Genomic DNA, 20464 nt, shown 5'->3' on the forward strand with positions numbered 1-20464 from the left:
GATCCTCCTTGTAAAAAAAAAAAATAATCATGATAATAATATAAAATATCCCAGATCTGCCACTGATCAAATCTTTATGCATGTTTTTTTATGCATAAGTTATTATATTTGGAAATTGTTTTAATAGTTGTAACCTTTTGTAATCATAATTAAACTAAACAAAGTACATGTACTTTTTCATAGACTGTAAAATGACAACTAAATTATAATTCTTGCATTAAAAATTGCTATAAAATTTTAAAAATTATAATACAGTGTATACCTGATAGAACACATCATAATCAAATACTGTATATGTTAAATTAATATGGTTTCTTTTAAGTTTATATATGATCAATTACAACTGTGTGTGCTGATTATAATAAATGAATAGAATGATTTACTCAATATATTGATCACAACTTTACATGCTGCTGAAACTCTAATTGAAAAAAAAAGAAACAAACAAACAAAACATCCAACTCAAATACTGGTCTTAAATTCATGCAGGAAGAAATGTCCTATGTCGATTTTATTTCAGGGGATGGTTACACAACATGCATCAGTCTGAGAGAGGGGGTTTAGAGAAACGCGGGCAGAGTGGAACGACATCTGCCACACACTAAATGATGTACAAAATTAGGCCCAATCTTTGATAGTTTTTTTTTTTTTTTAAATGAATCCCCCAATACATGGAATGCAGATTGCTTTGTTATTGCGCCGCCATCTACAGCATTGGTCAATGGGTCATCTACAATGTTTATACCTTAAACTTACCGAAATAAAACCCCACCTGTAGCGTAAAAGCTACCCCAGGGGTTCTGGGTGAAGTTCTCCTCATCTCATGACCCTCGTAAAGAACATTCCTCTTTCACAAATTTTGTAAACACCATTTCAAAACAGACGACAAATTTCAACATGTGAAACCCAACTTGACACTGCCAGAATTAACTCTTGGTCACGTGATCGTCCAAAACCGCAATTAACACACCTGAACAAAGAGCTTTCTATTTAATAGGTAGAGACATTATCAATTTGGGGAGAATTGCTGTAATATTTTGTGCACGATTAACATTTTGTTGTAAATTATAGGTATATCTTATGGCACCCAGGTAAATAATACCTGGATTTATGATATATGTCACGCTAACAATAACACGCTTGTCTATTGGGTTTAGGGGGAATAACTCTAGCACCATACTGGAATGTGCGACATTCTTTACGGCGTTGTGCTAAATCATGCCAGCTCTACTGAATGACAGGCCATTTTTAAAAGCATTTTGTAGCATATGTCAGAATGCTTATTAAACAAATTTTAATTTAAGTAATACTGCATTCTTTATCTTCTGAATTTATCGCTTTGTATTCAAGTTAACTCACTGTATTACAGAGAGAGAGAGAGAGAGGGCATACCACAGATTTAAGTAAACTAATTTTACAGGTCCCAGATATTTGCTTAAATTTATCTAAGAAATCAAAACGTGAAAATCACTATAGAATATGGAGAATTTTATTTTAGAAGTAAAATACAAATCATTAAATCTATTAATTAATCATTAAACTTTACCTTAGTAATACAGTATGTTACCAGAAATTGGGACAGGGATGTGTTTAGAAAGGAATGGAGTACATCCATTGTACATGTACTGCATTTCAAAATTTTAGCCAGAACTATCTATATGCATCAATATGTCTGTCTTGGTCATACAGCTCAATCAAGTAGAGAAATGGCTTGTGATCTGCGAGTTGTCACTTGTGGGTCAAAATTGAACATCAATTCCTTTAAAAAATTTATTATATTCATGTACTGTAAATTTTAACATTTATTGGTCTGCCCTGAATATGGCCAGGGCATAATGATTGATTTAGTATTTGTCATGTTCATCTTCCATCTTTATATATTCTTTTGTTTAAGTCTGTCACCTTTGCATTAATATTTCAGATTCATGCAAATAAACTACACTGTATTCAAGATATTTTTTTTTTCATTTCATGCATTGGTGAGAGCTATTTTTCTGACCTTGACCTTCCCATGACATTGACATCACCATTCTTTAGTTTGCCCGTTCACGGAAGCTCAGTCGGTAGAGCTCTCGCTCCATGATTGGGAGGTTGTGAGTTCGAATCCTGGCCGCGACTGACCTAAGTCAATAAAAAAGCAACTGTTCCTTCGCCATGCGCTCGGTACTTAGAAGTGAAAGCTGCAGGTCCTTGGAATGAGACCTTAAAAACTGAGGCCCTGTGTCATGGCAGGTGTTGGCATGATAAAGATCCCTCACTGCTCAATGGCCCTGAGTGCTGAGTAAAGATCAAAATTTGAAGCCCTTCACCAGTATATGGTGACATCTCTACATGAGTGAAAAATTCTCGAATGGGACGTTAAACAACATACAATTAATTAATCAATCAATCCTTAGTTTGCATTTAGCCAAGTTTCAAAGAAATATTACTGAATATGTTCCATTTATATATAAATATGAGGTGCACCACAGTTGACAATGGGTTTTGAGGGGGTGAAAATTTTCAATGTTACTCTCAACTACATGCAGTGTTAATTATTATACATTTATTGACTGTGTTCAAGGGCAACATGCGTTTTGTCAGACCCAAGAAACAGTTTGGTTCGAGGGGTCGACAAGACGCATTTTGCCCTCAAACACAGTCAATAAATGTTTTGTTATTACCTTTTACTTATTTATTAATTTTTTGTTATACATGTATATTTTGATGGCTTCCATACCAGCGAATGCAAATAAGATTTAGCTAATCCCGCCCATAGTGTGACGTAAGTGGTCCAATATCTCGTCCACAGGTCCAATATCTCACTCTGCGGTCAAACACCGATTTTTTTATGACTGCTCAGTAAAATATTAGGAATGTTAGATTTTTTTAAATATAGATTTAAATAGAAACTAATTTTTAAAGGTATAACAATATATTATACTGACTGTTTTACACAAATACAAATAAAGGTGAAGTACACAAGCATAGATTCGAACAGTCAATATTTTTTGGGATATAACCCATTGTCACGCTATGTTGACTTTTGCGAAGTTGTATCACACTGGAAGGTGTGGTTTCATCATTCTAAGGAGAACAGTGTTTTGTTTCTCAATAAATCAAATTCAAGTACATGCAATTTACATGAAAGTATAATACATGTATTATACTACTATGGACTGTTTAGAAGGGAGACATCACAAATTATCAGGTCTGAGTAGGATTGTCAGCCAAGAATGCTTGCACTTGAGGTGACAACCCTACTCAGACGTAATAATTTGTGATGTCTCCCTTCTAAACAGTCCATTATAGTTTTATTATCTTGAAGAATCTAAATTTAATAAAATAGAGTAGAAATATCAGTCAAACCTCTTGGGTTCTACTACTCACTGCTCTGATTCCATAATTTCAAAATAATGTTCATTAACAGACAACTTTGACGTCACCTTAGAATTTATTGTCTACCGATTCTGCATATATGTGAATTATCTCACTTAAAAATTTTTAATTTCATCTAAAGGGAAACAGTTAACAGTTGTTACCCTGCACACTTGCTTGCCCTTTTTCATTGTCAACAGAAATGAGACAACACAGTTGCCACCCTGCTTGTGAGGGAGACATCATGAATTGTCTCCCTGCACATGACACACATTAAGTTTACCAATCAGATTGACTGTATTATTCTGAAGGATAAATAACATAACTTATACAAAGAGCTATTAAGTACCAGTCCACATAAAAATCAGACAAAGGGTGATATATGAGGGTTCTCAGAATTTGATGATTTTCCACACATAGATTTGTTTTGAACTATGAACAATGTATGTAAAATGAAAAATGTTTTGAGTCATGGTTACCATGGAAACCCGGCCAAAGAAATTTCCTTAGCAACCGGCAATTTTTTCGATGTTGATGGACAAAAATTCACCTATCTTTAAGGCTTAAAATAAAATTTTAATACCATGAAAATTATTCTCCATTACTGGTGTAATAAAGATACACATTTAAAGTGTTTTAATAATGCAATGAAAGAAATTTAGGTCTTAAGTTAGTTCTGTGCTAGCCATTGGAAGGTACACATGTTTTGCAATTTCTGCTGATTCAGCATTTTTCGTGATTTTGGCAATATTCAAGGCCAAATTTAAAAAAAGGCCAGATTAATACAGCTGTTGCGTGTATTTCACATAAAAGCAGATGAATTTCTCTTTTAGAATTTGAAGTCAAATCCATGGGCCTTTTTGAAAATCAAATCTGTTGCCTAGCAACAAATATGGGCATTTTGATACATAAAATGAGAAACAATGTAAAAAGTTTACGGAAAAATCAAATGAATTGTTATCTACAAAAACGAAAAACAAATCTTAAAATAGTAGTATTAAATTTGGACTTCCTAGAAAATTATTGAATATTGTATAATTATTTATCTCCATAGCAACAACAGGTTCTCCATAGCAACGGGGCAAAGAAAGTTAATTTTGACATGTATTCATGTAATCTTATTAATATTTATTCAAATTAAGTCAGAAAAATGTCGTTGAGCAAAATTGACAATGAAATGTTGGTCTTATTAAAGTTTATTTTTGGTATACTTAATCAACCCATGGCAACTATTACCAGTACATGACAACCAATGTGCACTATGCCTCCTGTAAGATAGATTTGACTTTGGGATGATATTGTTTGTGATGGAAATGAATATTCAATTAATGTGTTGATGATTGTATATGTTGAGAGAGCGGAAAGAATATAAAATGTTCTATCAGTTGTTGTCATGGCAACATGCAATCTCCTAATAATTAAGCCATGGCAATATGCAATCCCCTTAGCAACTAAACATAAAAATTCATAATTCACCGAAAAAACATTCCAGTTCAAAGTAGGTATGAATGATGTCGAATGGAATGTAAAACAAATTCTGCAATACAGACAACTAAAGCATGTAGCAGGTCTTTTCAAAGTATTTTATTGCTTTATACACCTTAAGTAACAACACTTGAAAAGTTAAGAAGAATTAATTTCATTAAGAATGAATGTAACAACAAATCTCTTTTTTTTTTACTCCCACTTCGACCAGTGCATGTACCATTTTAGCCCTCTGTGTAAATTCAGAAGTGTAACTTATTAAAGCTCTCTAAAATGAATTGATCAAGATTCCTCAAATTACTGATACAAAGAAGATCGGCGAACAAGGCAAGCGAAGTGCCTATAGTGTAACAGACATAAAGGTGAAAAATTAAATCTCAATTACAAAATTTTCTTTGATATATCATCTAACATTAAAGTATACTTTATGTAAAATTTCCACATTTGCAAAAATCTCACGAAGATTGAAATTATTTGCCTAGGAAATAGCATACACACACACTAAAGATGGCAAAACGATCATTTTCTCATATACTATAACACATTTTTTTGATATGAGTGGGTCATCGCTCCATTTTATTGAAAGGTTACAGTCAAAGTTTGCATAAAAATATACATTTTTTGGTAAACAAAGACAAGGAGCAAAGACCCACTATACCTTAAAAATACACTTTTATGACACAACATTCGCATCCTCTAAGAAATACTTTAAGTCCATTTAGTCAAGGGTCATATCACAAACATGATTTAAGGAGGCTGGGGGGTCAACAAATTAACCACAAATTGACCACCAGATTTAACTTAATTTTTTAGATATGATCTCTCAAGCTGTCAACTATCATTTGACAAAGAAAAATTTCAAAAATTTTAGTTTTAAAATTTGATCATTTTCTATATCTTCATATGGAGCTCTTCTTCTAAAGGAGATCAATATAGTCTAAAAATGGCCACAACCCCCCAGCCTCTTTAAATGCCACTATTTATCAGGAGTTGTATAGCGTAGTGGTTAGCGCGTTGGTATCAAAGGAAAATGATACTCAGGATTTTTATTGCTAGGGGGTTCGATCCCCATGAATACCCCATTAATTTTTAATAACAGTATAATTTTTGCCGGGAAAATTTTCCTCGGAAAAGTTTTATCATAATTTCAGGAATTTCAATAAAAAGAAATTTACTAATACTAATTTCACAAATTGTTTTTTGACATATCTGAAGCTATAGGCATTCTGCACGCCTTGTTCACCTACTCTTTACATCTATCTCTGATCTGTTACCAAAATAAGGATGTATTCCATAAATAATGTTTTTCATGTAACTTGTACACACACATTAGTGTGTATTGTGGATTAACTCCAAGACATGTGCACGATATTATGGGCATAGTTTCAATGGCTGCATTTCATTTCCGGAATTTTTTGAAATTTTCATCTTTTATTTCCAACATTTTAAAGTTTTTATCTCCGACATTTTTTCAAGTAGTACTTTTCTGCAATGAAAGCAGGATTGAAGACTTCACTTATGAAAAATTTTAATTAATAAATCATGGAGAAATCATTGAAATCCAAATAATGAGTTTTGCTTGAAGCCAAAATAATGATTAAAAAGATTCCCTGAGACACACGTAAGTATTGTGAACTTTCGTCATCTCCTTTTTTAAATGTTCAGATTTAAGTTTGAAATTAGATATGCTAGGATGGAAATTATAAGGCATACAGAAACCAGTCGACGTAAAAACAGGCCCATAGGAAGCAATTTCAGTTGGGTGGGGGGGGGGGGCAACCAAACACTTTCATTTGGAAGGCACTATCAACTACCAAAAATTCCTTGGCAAAAAAGGTCATCAGACATTATTATTGAGTAGGCACAAACATATTGTCGCGAAGTTTTCTATAGTATTCTATATATTGGCAAAATAGTTGGGGGGGGGGGGCACGGGCCCCCGTGCTCCCCCGGTTCCTATGGCCATGAAAAAACCATCATCGTTGAAGGGATTCTCTAAAGACAGAAGAATGTTTTTATGTTTTTAAAAACAAAGACATCACATATGCATGTACATGCAGCACAGGGAAAAATGCTATAAATCTTAATGCTACCTGTATAAATGTATTGTATTATATGTTTTTATTTATATTTTGAAAACGTAGTTTGATATTAATTCTTTAAAAATTCTATTTCCACCTATTTGGCTAACATGAAATTGCCAGAGAGATATCCTACAAATATTCTGGAAATACAAAAAATTGTCGGAAATGAAAAAAAAATTGTCGTAAATGAAATTAAAAAATGTCGGAAATGCTATGCAATATACCGGAAATGAAATGCAGTGAAAGAAAAGGTAGAGATTAAGTGAGCAAGCACATAAAATTATACTCTATACACCTAATAAAACCCTTAACCCTGGTAATGTTGATCTAGCATATATTGTGTTCATTTGAGATAATTTCTGTTTTTCAAAAGATCAGATATAAGCTTGTATCTTTTACTTGTTGTTAAGAAGCTGACATATACTTTTTTGTCTCTGTGTAAATCCAAGTTATTTCATATCATGGTCTTAAGAATTGGATGAGGTTTAAAGGGGGGAGGGACAAGTGGAAAAAACAACCTCGAATTTGTTACATGTACGTAGGCGTCTATGATAACCCATTTTAAGAAACATTTGAATAAATGTAGGGAGACTTTTTTTCAATGGAGTATGCAACTGATCTTCACTGAATGTAAAGATATTAAAATATACCACAGAAGGAACAATCAACTATGTTTATTAAATATTTACATAAATTATAAAATTACATATCACTTCATTTTGTACAAATTTTTAACATCCAGTGATTTAAATACATTAAATGTATTTTCGGGGCTTGCCGGAAAGGCCTGAGAAGATGCAATTCGGGGAAAAAATCTTACAGAATCTTCTTCTCAAGGACAACAAGATTATAAGTATATTGATAACCAAGCACCTCATTCAGTGCAGATTCAGTTTGCCAAAATCATGGACCCGATAGGTAATCTGGCATGATCATATTAATTTAGGAAAGGGTCATTTCAACTTCTTAAGAATATATAGCGAAAATATTCAAATAACAGCAGGAACAGATAGATTCAGGTGAGACTTGTGGCCCATGACCCCTTATTTTACAAAAAGAAATCCTGGAGGGAGATATAGTTTTTAGTGAGAAATTCAAAAAAAAAAAAAAAAAAAAAAAAAAAAAATTCAAACGTACATAAATAAATAATGCATACAATAGCAGATAAAAAGCAAAAACAGAGATTTAATGCATAGATTCCCCTACAACGTTTTGTTCCATATTTTAAATGTATGATATTGTTGGTTTCAAATTTAATTTAAATTTGTTTAACACAACCTGTTTTTAAGTCTACGTTATTCTTTTAGTCTTTCGAAAACTTTAAATCCCAGTCACATTTCCAAAAATGACCAGTGGCCGAAGTTTTTTGAAACAAAATAGGATTCTTCGGGGGACAGTCGGCAGTTCATCGGGTGTTGTCTTGTCTGATTTTGAGTTCTTCTTTTTGCGTCAACCGGCCAATTTTGTGTCTGTCGGGACAAGTTATACTTTTTTCTGCGTTGGTGGCCGATTCCTTCAACATTGCTAGGATGGAAATTATAAGGCATCATTGTCAATATAAGGATCATTGTCCAACCATCGCAAGACAGTTTGTCATGTCGGTCGTAGGTCGATCGACATTTCAGGATTGGGTTTTCATAAAATGTCAGCCGACGGTGAAAATCAAACAGCGGCTCAGCAAACGATGATCGGGTAAGGGTTGGCCTACTTAGCGATTTTTAACATGTAAAGGCATCGGTGTTCCTAGGAATTAAAAGGACATTGGCAAATTTCCAGGTTATCGTATAGGATTTTTCAAGAACTCTTGAGTAGGTTTAATTGTATTAAACAGGCTATATTCTGGATTGTTTAACCTACCAAGCCAACCTTCCTTTTTAGATTTTGTCATATCAGTGTTTTTGCAATTCTCAATGCATTTCCTACCGGTATGTAAAATGTTAATAAAAGGGACTTACATAATTTTTCATCATAATATTTCTCCAAAACCCACTTATTTCATTTAGTTTTTGTATTATATACATTACTGTATCTTCATTTCCTATGGCTTATAGATATTTTGACTGAAAATGTATATATAAGGCATGGACATACCAGCACCGATCTTTTTTTTTTTTTGGAGTTACTTCCCTTAACAGCTATAATTACATATTATTCATAATGGTCAAGAGAGTCAGACTGGTTGATTGATTCTATCATTTAATTGACTAAATTGATTGAAACACATTGTTATAAAAATATTGGCATGGATTTATTTCAATTTTTATTCGTTGTTACTAAATTCTGCTTCCTTCATACAACATAGGAACTGATCTCAGTCTGTCTACCTTTCAGCATATATCACATCTTTGCTCTTCCCAGCATACTGAGCACAACTATGGTAAATGACGACCTGTTGGTTCTTTGTCCCCTGAATACAATGTATAAAAAAGCCATTACTACTTTTCTTTCTTGCTGTATAGATGATTCTACCCATTGAAGGAATTACATGTGCTTTTGTTTACCTCTGTAAACATTGGCTTTACATGTAATTAGTTTTCACCGTTTAGAGAATTCTACACGGGAGATCACTCTCAATCACTATTTCATAAGTAAAAAAACCCATGTATTAAACCTTTTTTCTCCGGAAAACCTTGACTTGCCAATGTCCTTAAAGTGACTACTCTGCATCGCCCGATACTAGAATCGTCTGATTAAGTTTTTCAGCCGACGATACGATAATAATTTGGTCGCCCGACCATCGGCTTAAATCATTTAATAAATGTGACCTAAGTATTACTCGAGGTTATTGATGCATAAAACTCTATATTTAGATATGAACAAACGTGTTTATCCTCTAACTGTTTGAAAAGAAAACTCTGCAATCTGTAATAAGTATAAATAGAATAATTAAATCCTGATCTTCCTACTCAATTTGAGTCCTCTTACCAAATATTATTAGATACGTTTCCATAGTAACGAAATTCTTTCTATTTATCTATTTATTTTCATGAGGAATAATTGTTACATTGTAATGCTTTCTGTAGTGATTATTTGAGAGTCGTACACGTATCCCCGAAATCTGTGACGAGTGCCAAATCTTTCAATACAGCGGTTACAGAGAATGAATCCCATACTGACAAAATTGCTGGCTATGTGCTAGGAATCGTTGCTATGGGTTAAATGAGTACAAAAATATTTTCCTAAAACAAACACGACAATGTCAATTTTTCTCAAACACATTTTTGTGACTTGATTTAGATAGATTTTACAGGTTTACATGAATATGTGTCAAAATTAAGTTTCTTTGCCTCGTTGCTATGGGGAAGTGTTGTTGTTGCTATGGAAATAAGTCAATGTACGATATTCAATAATTTGCTACAACATTTTATATTCTTTCCACACTCTCAGCATATACAATTATCAGCACATTACTTGAATATTCAATTCCATGACAAACAATACGATCCCAAAGTCAAATCTGTTTTACAGGAGGCATAGTGCACATTGGTTGTCATGTACTGGGAATCGTTGCTATGGGTTGATTAAGTACCACAAAAACTTTAATAAGACCAACATTTCATTGTCAATTTTGCTCAACGACATTTTTCTGACTTAATTTGAATAAATTTTTAATAAGATTACATGAATACATGTCAAAATTGACTTTCTTTGCCCGTTGCTATGGAGAACCTGTTGTTGCTATGGAGATAAATAATTATACAATATTCAATAATTTGCTAGGAAGTCCTTTAATTCTACTATTTTAAAATATGTTTTTCGTTTTTGTAGACAACAATTCATTTGATTTTTCCGTAAACTTTTTACATTGTTTCTCATTTATGTATCAAAATGCCCATATTTGTTGCTAGGCAACAAATTCAATTTTCAAAAAGGCCCGTGGATTTGACTTCAAATTCTAAAAGAGAAATTCATCTGCTTTTATGTGAAATACACGCAACAGCTGTATTAATCTGGCCTTTTTTTAAATTTGGCCTTGAATATTGCCAAAATCACGAAAAATGCTGAATCAGCAGAAATTGCAAAACATGTGTACCTTCCAATGGCTAGCACAGAACTAACTTAAGACCTAAATTTCTTTCATTGCATTATTAAAACACTTTAAATGTGTATCTTTATTACACCAGTAATGGAGAATAATTTTCATGGTATTAAAATTTTATTTTAAGCCTTAAAGATAGGTGAATTTTTGTCCATCAACATGGAAAAAATTGCCGGTTGCTAAGGAAATTTCTTTGGCCGGGTTTCCATGGTAACCATGACTCAAAACATTTTTCATTTTACATACATTGTTCATATTGCAAGAGAAATTTATGAGTGAAAAATCATCGAATTCTGAAAACCTTCATGTATCACTTTCATACAATTTTGTCTGAATTTTATGTGGACTGGTACTTAAAAATTGCCATGATTTTCTGACCTTGACAATTCAATTCAATTGCAATTCAAGGAAACTGTTCAAGATATTTTTAACAACTTGTACACTGATACAAATTGGTGAAAGTAATTCAACTGTGTCACAATTTTCTTATCTTGATCTTTCCTATGACCTAAAACTCACTATTCCTTGTTTTGCATTTACAGTATCTTGGTTGTTGTAAAGAAACTGCTCAAGATATTTTTATCAAATTTCATACACTGATACTAATTGGTGGGACAATTCAATTGTGTCATAATTTTCTGACCATGACATTTCCTATATGACCTTGAACTTAACATTTCAAACATACTTAACTTACAATTTTCAACATACATGTGTGATAGAATGAACTTGGAAAAATGAGACTCATATAACTGTTAAATAGATACTAGGATGAATCAACATTACATACCAAGTTATAAAGGTCAACAACTGTACCAAAGTTATCAGTTCTGTATATAAAAAAAAATATGAAAAGTATTCATTCCTTCTTCCATCAATTCTTACTATAAATCAGATCAACCAAAAAAAAGTACAGTTGAACTTCATTTTCTCGAACACAGATATCTTGAATACAATGGATAAATCAAAGTGATTGGGAAGTCCTAACCACATATTTCTGAAGTATTTTACCTTTGATATCTCGAACCCTCGGATATCTCGAAGTTTTTTCTCGGTCCCATCCAGTTCGAGATAACGAGGTTTGACTGTACATTTCATATTGCAATACAAATGTGCCATTGGATGGAGCATTCATGCCCTATGGGCATATTCTTAGTTTGTAAACTGTTATAGGATCTACTTTTCTACTCATCTTAATTCAATTTTTATTGTATTTCCTATGAAATATACATTTTCTTTACAATATGTTCGAAGTGTGCTTGCTGGTTGAATAAAGGCCTACATGTAACTGCCAAAAAAAAAAAAAAAGAAAAAAAAAGAGAAATTCTAATTAAAGATTTTTTATCATTTATTTTTTTTTGTCAATAAGTAACAACCATTTTGTGAGTAGCCTGACAGCAAAGTCTCCACAGCACCACAGTAAAAACATGCATCAATTCCCAATCTTCTGATTAAGTTAGGTTACAGCATTTATAAGAATCCATGGTGAAAGTGCACAGAATTCCTATCAACACACAAGTCCAAGACAAGTGACTCTCAGCAGGGCTAACACATTATCAATGAATTTTTAGTAATTCTCATATTCTAGACTAGCAAGTTTTTCAATATTGTGAAACTCATCAGGTTTACACTGACGGATCAGAATGTACTTTTTTCCATTTTCTTACATGGACAGCAATGTTGATTGCATTAATGCATCCTTCTATTTTACACTGAAGTTTTTATTTTAGTTTAAAACATCTTAACTCTGAACAGTTGTATAATTTTGAAGTAAATTGTAACTATATTCTCAACACTTGCAACATTACCAATACCTTACTTGATTTGAACATTACACTGAAGATACAAATATGAACGACATATTATATAGTTACATTATTACACAAACATTTTAACACAGATATAATATAAATTATAATTAACAAGTGTATTCCTTACATACTTAGGTCTTGTTTGAGTGTACATGTATTAAAAAAATTATCACAAATGTTTTGGCGCAATCAAGAAATAGCACAATCAGCATACCTTTATGTAGTACTACTGTACTAATTAATGCATTAGCTATTGCACCGAAGGCACCAAAATGTTAATCTGATAAAAGGAAGTACATATACAGTAGTGTATAAATACTGATTTTTTAAAGAATTCCTATTAATTCTAATATATCTTCCCTGTAAAAACCAATCTCATTTAATAGCTCATCTGATAAGATGTGTAACAATCAATTAAACCTCTGATACTAAATTTGTACACATTTCTATTTATCCATACACATTTAATTACATTAACACATATACGAGCACATTGCATTCACACAATTTAAAATGACAGAAAAATACCATTTACACTTAACTCTCTCACAGAAGAATGCTATCAAATGTCCTTGACATCAGACAGACCTATTCCCATGGTGAATTTTCGCCAGTTGTAGGTCATGACCTTTTGTTTTCCTCCAAATGCATCTTTAATGAATCTTTCCCTGGGTGGTGGGGCTTTTTGCGAGTTTGGATTAGGAGCTGGAGGTGGGAGGGGCTGGACTCGGGCTCCATCATAACGTAGACTCTTTCTCTCTTTTAAGGCTACAGACACCTCCTCCTGAACCTATAATATTAAATACATTACAAACATACATGGCAAGAATAACATACAAGTACACTAAAATTACATACAGGTATACTTAAGAAATAAATTTGATTTTTGAGAATTCATTTGGATGTGAACTACAACGCTTCACGCCAGCATATTTCTTGAAGCACGTTAGCAAATACAGATGCATCTTGGTGAGATTATTCAAAGCATGTATAACCATTTTTTGTCTTTGTTCATACCAGGCCTTTTCTTATTTCTTTTTTTTTTGCACTTCTTTGTTTACTTAGAATACCTACATGTTTCTTTTCAATGGCAAGTTTTATGTTGAAGTCTTTCTCTTTCATACAGGCCCTGAGAGGAGGAAAGCAACCCCCTGGACGAACAAGACTATCCTCCACAGTGGATACATCAGTATCAGCTTGGCTCCATGTTGTCTGGGCAGACTTTGGAGGGATGGAATGTGTGGCATGACTGTCCAGTACTCCACTGTATAAACATAACAGAGATAACTGTACATTATAACATAAAATAAAAGAACAATTATTAATAGAGTGTAAGATTAAAATAAAATTCTTTAATCAACTTTTCCTCTTGATATTTTGTACGATATTTACTGTGAAAATTTTTGTGCGGGTTTAATTTCCATTGTTTTCATGACATGAAGAGACCCATGAATTCATGTCCCCAAGTGTTAAAAATATTAAATACAGTAACATTTATGTCTACCAACTATGAAATTGAATCCCCCTTCAATCGGTATTTTTTCCGAGAAACCACGAAATTTTGAACCCATGATTTTACAGTAACTTATAAAATTAAAACTTTCCAGACCTTCAAGTCTTACCTTTCTGTGAGAGCATCATAAGTGACTTTAGTCTGAGATTTCTGAGGCTGAATATTGAGTATTGCTCGGATTGCTATCTTAGCTGGATCAGCTGCTCTGCTATTGACAACATCACCAATAGATTTCCCAGGAAACAAACGAGATAAGATAGAGAGAACATCCTGATTGGTGGGGTCCAGTAAAAGCCCCATGATAAGGTCCAGTCTAGCACCATGGATATTCTATCATAAAATGAAGTGAAAAAAATATGTATAACACACTTATATGTATTTCTTTTGAAATGGAACCAAAGGAAGTTCAGATAAATACTTGTATATATATTATGGTAAAATTTTGTATTTGCTTTTATTACATACTTATAATAAATACAGTTTTTTTTGCATATGTGATATGCCTGACGTCACAATAGTCATATCAGCCCTGCAGGGCTGATACGGATTTATATCAAACCCCTGGTAAGTTATACCTTAAAAGACATTACTTGTGATATAATACATCTGTTAATTTAAAATTGCTGTTCTTTTAATATCAGTAATCAGTGCATAATTATATATTTTTATTTTTCTCAAGTTGATGTGTGCTGTATTTTATTACTAAGTATGTAATAAACATAATAAAACATACCCTTTTCCACATCACATTCTGTATCAGCCCTTGGGCCTTCTGCCCTCTGGCTGATATTGGTGTCTCGGGCTGATACAGGATGTGATATGGAAAAGGGTATGTATTGTTCTCTATTCAGTTACTAATAACATATTGTACATACCTCCAGCATGTATCGGCATCTGGACCTTGTAATATAGTACTGACCTACTTTTGGATTGTATTGTATTGCCTGTGTGAGTTTATCTTCAGCCTCCTTAAAAATACCACAAAAAAAACGTAAACATAAAACAGAACCACAGTTGTTTACCTGTCTAAAAAGACTGCAATAACATGCCAGAATGACAAATATTAAGGTGGTGTATAACCTACTGAGTAATTCTTGTCTTGATAGGCAGTAACTCCAAACTCATTGTATATGACGGAGATACGAGACTTAATATTGTCATCAGCTGGGTCCAGCTCCAGAGCCTGACAGTAGTCCTGTAGGGCAAAGTTAAAGTCATTCTGGCGGAAAAAGCAATCTAAAAAAAAATCCGAAAATGAAATATACATGTAAAGCAAAGAGGATAACAATGAAAGAATTTTTGTAAATCAAATTTTGAATGGTTTAAAAAAACAAACCTCCTCTGTTGATATACAATCCTTTTTCACGCTTCTCTCCCTTGATTGCTTTATTTAGTAAAATAATGGCTTCTTCATAAAAGCCCTTAGTAAAACACTCTACAGCAAAGTCATTGTATGTCAACAACAGCTGCCTCTGGGAGTCAATGTAGACAGCTGACTCCTCATTGTGCTCACATTTGTCCAGAGCCAACAGGAAGTCATCGATAGCAGCGTTATAGTCGCCCAGTCGTCGATGTAGGGAGCCTCTGAAATGTATTAGGAGTACATGTATTATTTTAAAATATTCCTTTATTAAAATAGTTTTTTTTCATTTTTTCATAAAAGCAAAAAAAAATATTTTGAGTGTAAAATTATGGAAAGGAGTGGACGCGTATTATATGGTTTACGTAAAATTCTGCATTGGATTTTTATTCTATTTCATTGGTATAATGAAGGTTTATATATAACAAAATTCCTATTCTGATCATTAATTTGTTAACTAAAAGTTTTCATGTAATGATTGCATACTTTTCTGTCACATTTTGCATTCCTTTTAACTACCTCCCCCCCCCCCCCCCCCCAAAAAAAAAAAAAAAAACAACCCCATAGAAATTAGGCACTGCATGTGAATAGGTAGTCACATAAAAGCATTTTATATTACCTTAAAACATGAAAATCGGCCACAACAGGATCAGTATCTATGGCAATAGAGATCTTCTGTAGAGCCTCTCTATGTTTACCCATCAGATTTAGTTGCATGGCCTCTCTCTTGTTGTCCTGGGCTCTCTTCTCCATTTTTTCCATCATTGCCTTGGCTTCCTGGTGATCAGGGTCAACTTGGATGGCATCTTTGATGTCATAATAGCAAAGGGTGGTCTAAAATGTAAAGATTTTGCATTCCAATTTACTATGTTAAACTTTGTTATAATATTGATATGGATTACATGTATAATTGTATATACTACTATGGAAAAAGCACTTAATTTAATTGATCAGTAATCATTTGAAGAAATTTTCTAAAAGAGTTTAGTATTATTGCATGAAGCCTTACATTTCTAAACATCTCATGTAACCTTGCTCGCATGATATACAGATCAGGGTTTTCATTGTCTGTCTCCAGTCTCTTGTTGACTAAAGCCAAACATTCACCATGTCTATGTAGAGCTGCCAGGCAGGTCATACTAAAATACAGAGATTAAACAGGATTAGCAACCAGAGGAAAAAAAAAAAGATTTTAGAGCAAAATAGTAGGTTGTGTATCCACAAGTGTTAGACAAGCAGTGAAAATAAATATAAGGTGAGCATATTCAACTTGTAAGCTACTGAATATCAGTAGATTGTTAAAGATACTTTACAACTTAATATCCACCTTCTGATGTGGTACCCAGTGTTGTCAGGGTTCATTTCAGCTGCTCTCGCAAATGACTCTAAGGCTTCAGGATATAGTCTCTGATCAAATAGTGTCTGTCCCATAAAATAATACAAAAATGCCAGTCTGGAATAGTAATCCACATTGTCTGGATCCAGTAAACAGGCTTTCTTGTAATTCAATATGGCAGACTGGAAGTCACAGAGTTGTATGTAAGCCTCGGCTTTCTCTACGTAATAGAGGGGGTCAGTTCGGAGTCCCATTGCTTTAGAAATGCTCTTTAAAACCTGCTCAAACTTCCCTTCCTCTTTAGCTTTCATAGCATCATTGAAACTAAAATCAACATATCTGGGTAAAAATTCACATCTATCATCCTATTTTGAATTTTGGTATATTTAAAAAAAAAACTCTCTTTTAATATTAATGTACAAAAAGTAATATTTTGGAAACACTTTGGACATGTACACCTACTGTTCTTGTGCTCTTTGATCTACAATCTCCTGCATCCCTGGGGAGTACTGAGCCACTGCCCCCCAGTCCTCAGTTTGGAAAATACTTTTCCCTTTTGCCTTTGCTTTTTGTAATGTTTCCTCACTGACTGCAGTACTGAACAGTCCTTCCTTGTTCTGTCAAATAAAACATGTGATCAAGTCATTTACCAGTATATGGAATTTGATTTTCAGTTTGCAATGATCGCAATTCAACACAATGGTATTTCTATTATTATGTACTTGTAGATTATCAAATACTATTTTCTTTATATTTTTTTCTTAATTGAAGCTTTTGTAATGTAAAATATATATGTGTCCAAGCTAAAACCAAATCAAAGTATTTATAGTTGCAGCATTACAAGAAAAAAGAGTGCTATTTACAAAGCTGCAAATATTGCTTCCTCAAAAAAATTACAAATACCATTAAAGTAACATAATTAAAAAAGTTAGGACACAGGTTTTGAAATGTGCAAGGAATGTGGCAAGTCTTTAGATACTTCGATTTTTTTCACAAACATTTCAATAGATGTATCAGGACTGCATTGAGGGATCACTTGGTCAAACTGATTTAAAATAATTACACATTATACAGTGAGATAAAATAAGACACAGGTTGTGCAGTTAAATGTACATTTACATTTTTTTGTGCCCACAGGGGTGATTCAAACCTGTCCAGTGTATGTATGCCCTCTTACCGTCAAAACTGAAAGTATATCTTTCTCTCCCTGAAATTGCCATTTGGAAATTAATAAGTTCAAGAAATTTTTTCCATGCTTTCAAGTTAATAGGAATTTTTGAATAATTAACACTACTTTATCCTTTTGTTACCTAACCTGCTAAGTACAAAAATGAGTGAGATAAACAATAACAAACAATTACCGGCATCCCTGAATTGTTGGAATCTTCATCAGTACCATCCGTGCTCTCTCCTTTACTGCGGATCTGTAAGGAATCTTGAGTGGTTTCCACATCTGTTGTAACCATGGTACCCTCATTGTCCGTCAGAGCAAACGTGGAGGACTCTTCCACAATCTCCTTCATGGCATCCTCAGTCCTCTTATTCTGCTCCTCTTCAAACTTAGAAGCAGATTTGTGGAACTGATGTTCCAAAGATGGATAGAATTGATGCACATTGATGAGTTTGGGATCTGGTTTGAATTCTGACAAGGTAATCTCAAATGGGCTTTGGTCTGAAGCAACAGTTCCCTCTCTTACTTGGTCTTCTGTAGCATTCTGGTCCCCAGCTTCACTTTTGTCATCCAAAAACTCCTTGTTTGGAGAATTTTCTGTTGATTCAGCCATTGTTTAGCTTTCATCCAACACAAATCACCTAAAAAATGTGTTTAGATATAAAAGTAAATCATCAAATATGATACAGTTGAACTTTGGTATCTCGAACATGGATATCTCGAATATCATGGATATGTCTAAGTCATTTTGAAGTCCCAACTGCTTATTCCTTAAGTATTTTACCCTGGATATCTAGAATTCTCGGTTATCTCGAAGTATTTTCTTGGTCCCTTCAAGTTTGAGATAACAAGGTTTGACTGTATTTGTTTCATTGTGAGCATGGTAAGTAGCACAAAGTGAACTACATAGATTTGCACAGGAAAAATGACACAACTGGGTAATACAATGGGTCAAAATAATCTATGAAGATAAGACAACTTCATTTGCAATCAATGAATATTGTAACTTGCAATTGTGCAAGAGAGGTCAAAAGATGTCTGCAAATGTTCAGAAAAATGTTCTCTCTAGCATCAATGCAATGTTTTGGAAAGCTTTGCTTAAGGTGTTGGGTCAGGTTTTTCAATTAAAAACTTCAGTGTAAATAATTCACGGTAATTTAACTTATGAAGAATATGTCAAATTAACCACAACCCTAATGACATAGAGCTGGGAAATGTATGGGGGGATCTGCCCTTAAGCAGCTGTCAGTCCTGTGCATACATATAGATCTTTATATAAAATCAAATGAAATGGGCAGACTGAAAGTGAAGAGTTTTCTTATTTAACACTAGAGTGCCGATTATTATATGATATCAGCTTCCATGTAAATCTGTACTCATCTCAAATGACACTTTCACGACAATTGCGATTCTGCTTTTTTGCAAGGCAAATTGAATTAATTAAATGATGTTTGTTTGACGTTTAATTGCATTACGTCATATTTCATCATATATATCAATTTCAAAACGCTAACGTTATATTCTTACAGTAAATGCAAATGCATGGGTGTTACAAGGGGGGTAACTGTATCTGATCTAATTCCATGTATTGACACGACTGTATATGCATTTGTTGTAGTAACATTATAGCGAGTGAGGAAATTTTAAAGCGCCACTCATCACTGCGAGCTCTTAAAGGAATGCCTGGGCGAAGAGAAAATTCGGACTTTGCACATTGATCCAAACGAATTTTTTTCCGCAGTAACCTATGGTCCCATAATGCTTTGTGAATTGCATCCGCTGCAAACTATGCTCTCGCGGTAGCAACAAAAGTTCAACAAAAAATTAAATTGATTTAATAAATATTGCAGTAAAAACAGTAGATTAAACATTCTTCATTTAAACTAGCACTGTTCAGACTTCGATTTGGTAATGCAACTTACATATACGACGTCATGTGACGTCAGTCTAGAAGTACCAAATGTCACGTGCGGTTTGAAGAGACAGATATAAATTAAAACTGAATAGAAATCTGCGCTCGCCCTAACGGTCGCGCCGTCAACATATTATTGTCCATGTAATAAGATCTGGTTGTTCAACATTCTTTGGGTGTTTTATTGAAAAAGATTTATAAAAATTCTACACAATCATATGACATGCCCATGCACTGAGCATCTTACTCTATGATATCATGAGAACAAACCATCAAATTTCTATTTACCAAGGCTGTTCAAAATCACATCTCTACTTTGTGTCGGTCAATATTTTTTGTAGCATGGCCGCAGCCATATTTGTTTACGAAAATTGCTAAGGAAGACTGCGCATGCTT

The 20464-nt window shown here is 33.4% G+C and overlaps 2 protein-coding genes across 5 annotated transcripts in view; both read right to left on the bottom strand.

Annotated features, from left to right (window-relative positions):
- Positions 1-910, bottom strand: part of LOC133173630 (protein crumbs-like) — a 41232-nt gene extending 40322 nt beyond the window's left edge. For all 3 annotated transcript variants that reach the window (XM_061308610.1, XM_061308609.1, XM_061308608.1), the window contains exon 1: positions 757-910. In XM_061308610.1, the coding sequence (XP_061164594.1) occupies positions 757-820 (64 nt within the window). In that variant the 5' untranslated portion in view covers positions 821-910. The remainder of the gene's footprint in view (positions 1-756) is intronic.
- An 11385-nt stretch (positions 911-12295) lies between these two features.
- Positions 12296-20421, bottom strand: LOC133173634 (tetratricopeptide repeat protein 16-like). 2 transcript variants are annotated; one of them, XM_061308614.1, is made up of 13 exons: positions 20357-20421; positions 18347-18797; positions 18163-18192; positions 17448-17602; positions 16977-17309; positions 16659-16788; positions 16269-16483; positions 15626-15873; positions 15374-15525; positions 15165-15257; positions 14399-14619; positions 13851-14040; positions 12296-13566 (listed from the first exon to the last, which is right to left on the bottom strand). In XM_061308614.1, the coding sequence occupies exons 2-13, from the start codon at positions 18767-18769 to the stop codon at positions 13339-13341; spliced, it is 2418 nt and encodes an 805-aa protein (XP_061164598.1). In that variant the 5' UTR covers positions 18770-18797; positions 20357-20421; the 3' UTR covers positions 12296-13338. The 2 variants fall into 2 exon arrangements, with proteins under 2 accessions (XP_061164598.1, XP_061164599.1); XM_061308615.1 differs by lacking the exon at positions 18163-18192.
- Between the last annotated feature and the right edge of the window lie 43 nt (positions 20422-20464).

The sequence above is a fragment of the Saccostrea echinata genome, unplaced genomic scaffold (genome assembly GCF_033153115.1).
Source record: "Saccostrea echinata isolate AGI-Se365-2 ecotype Australia unplaced genomic scaffold, CSIRO_AGI_Sech_v1 ptg000056l, whole genome shotgun sequence".
Lineage (NCBI taxonomy): Eukaryota > Metazoa > Mollusca > Bivalvia > Ostreida > Ostreidae > Saccostrea > Saccostrea echinata.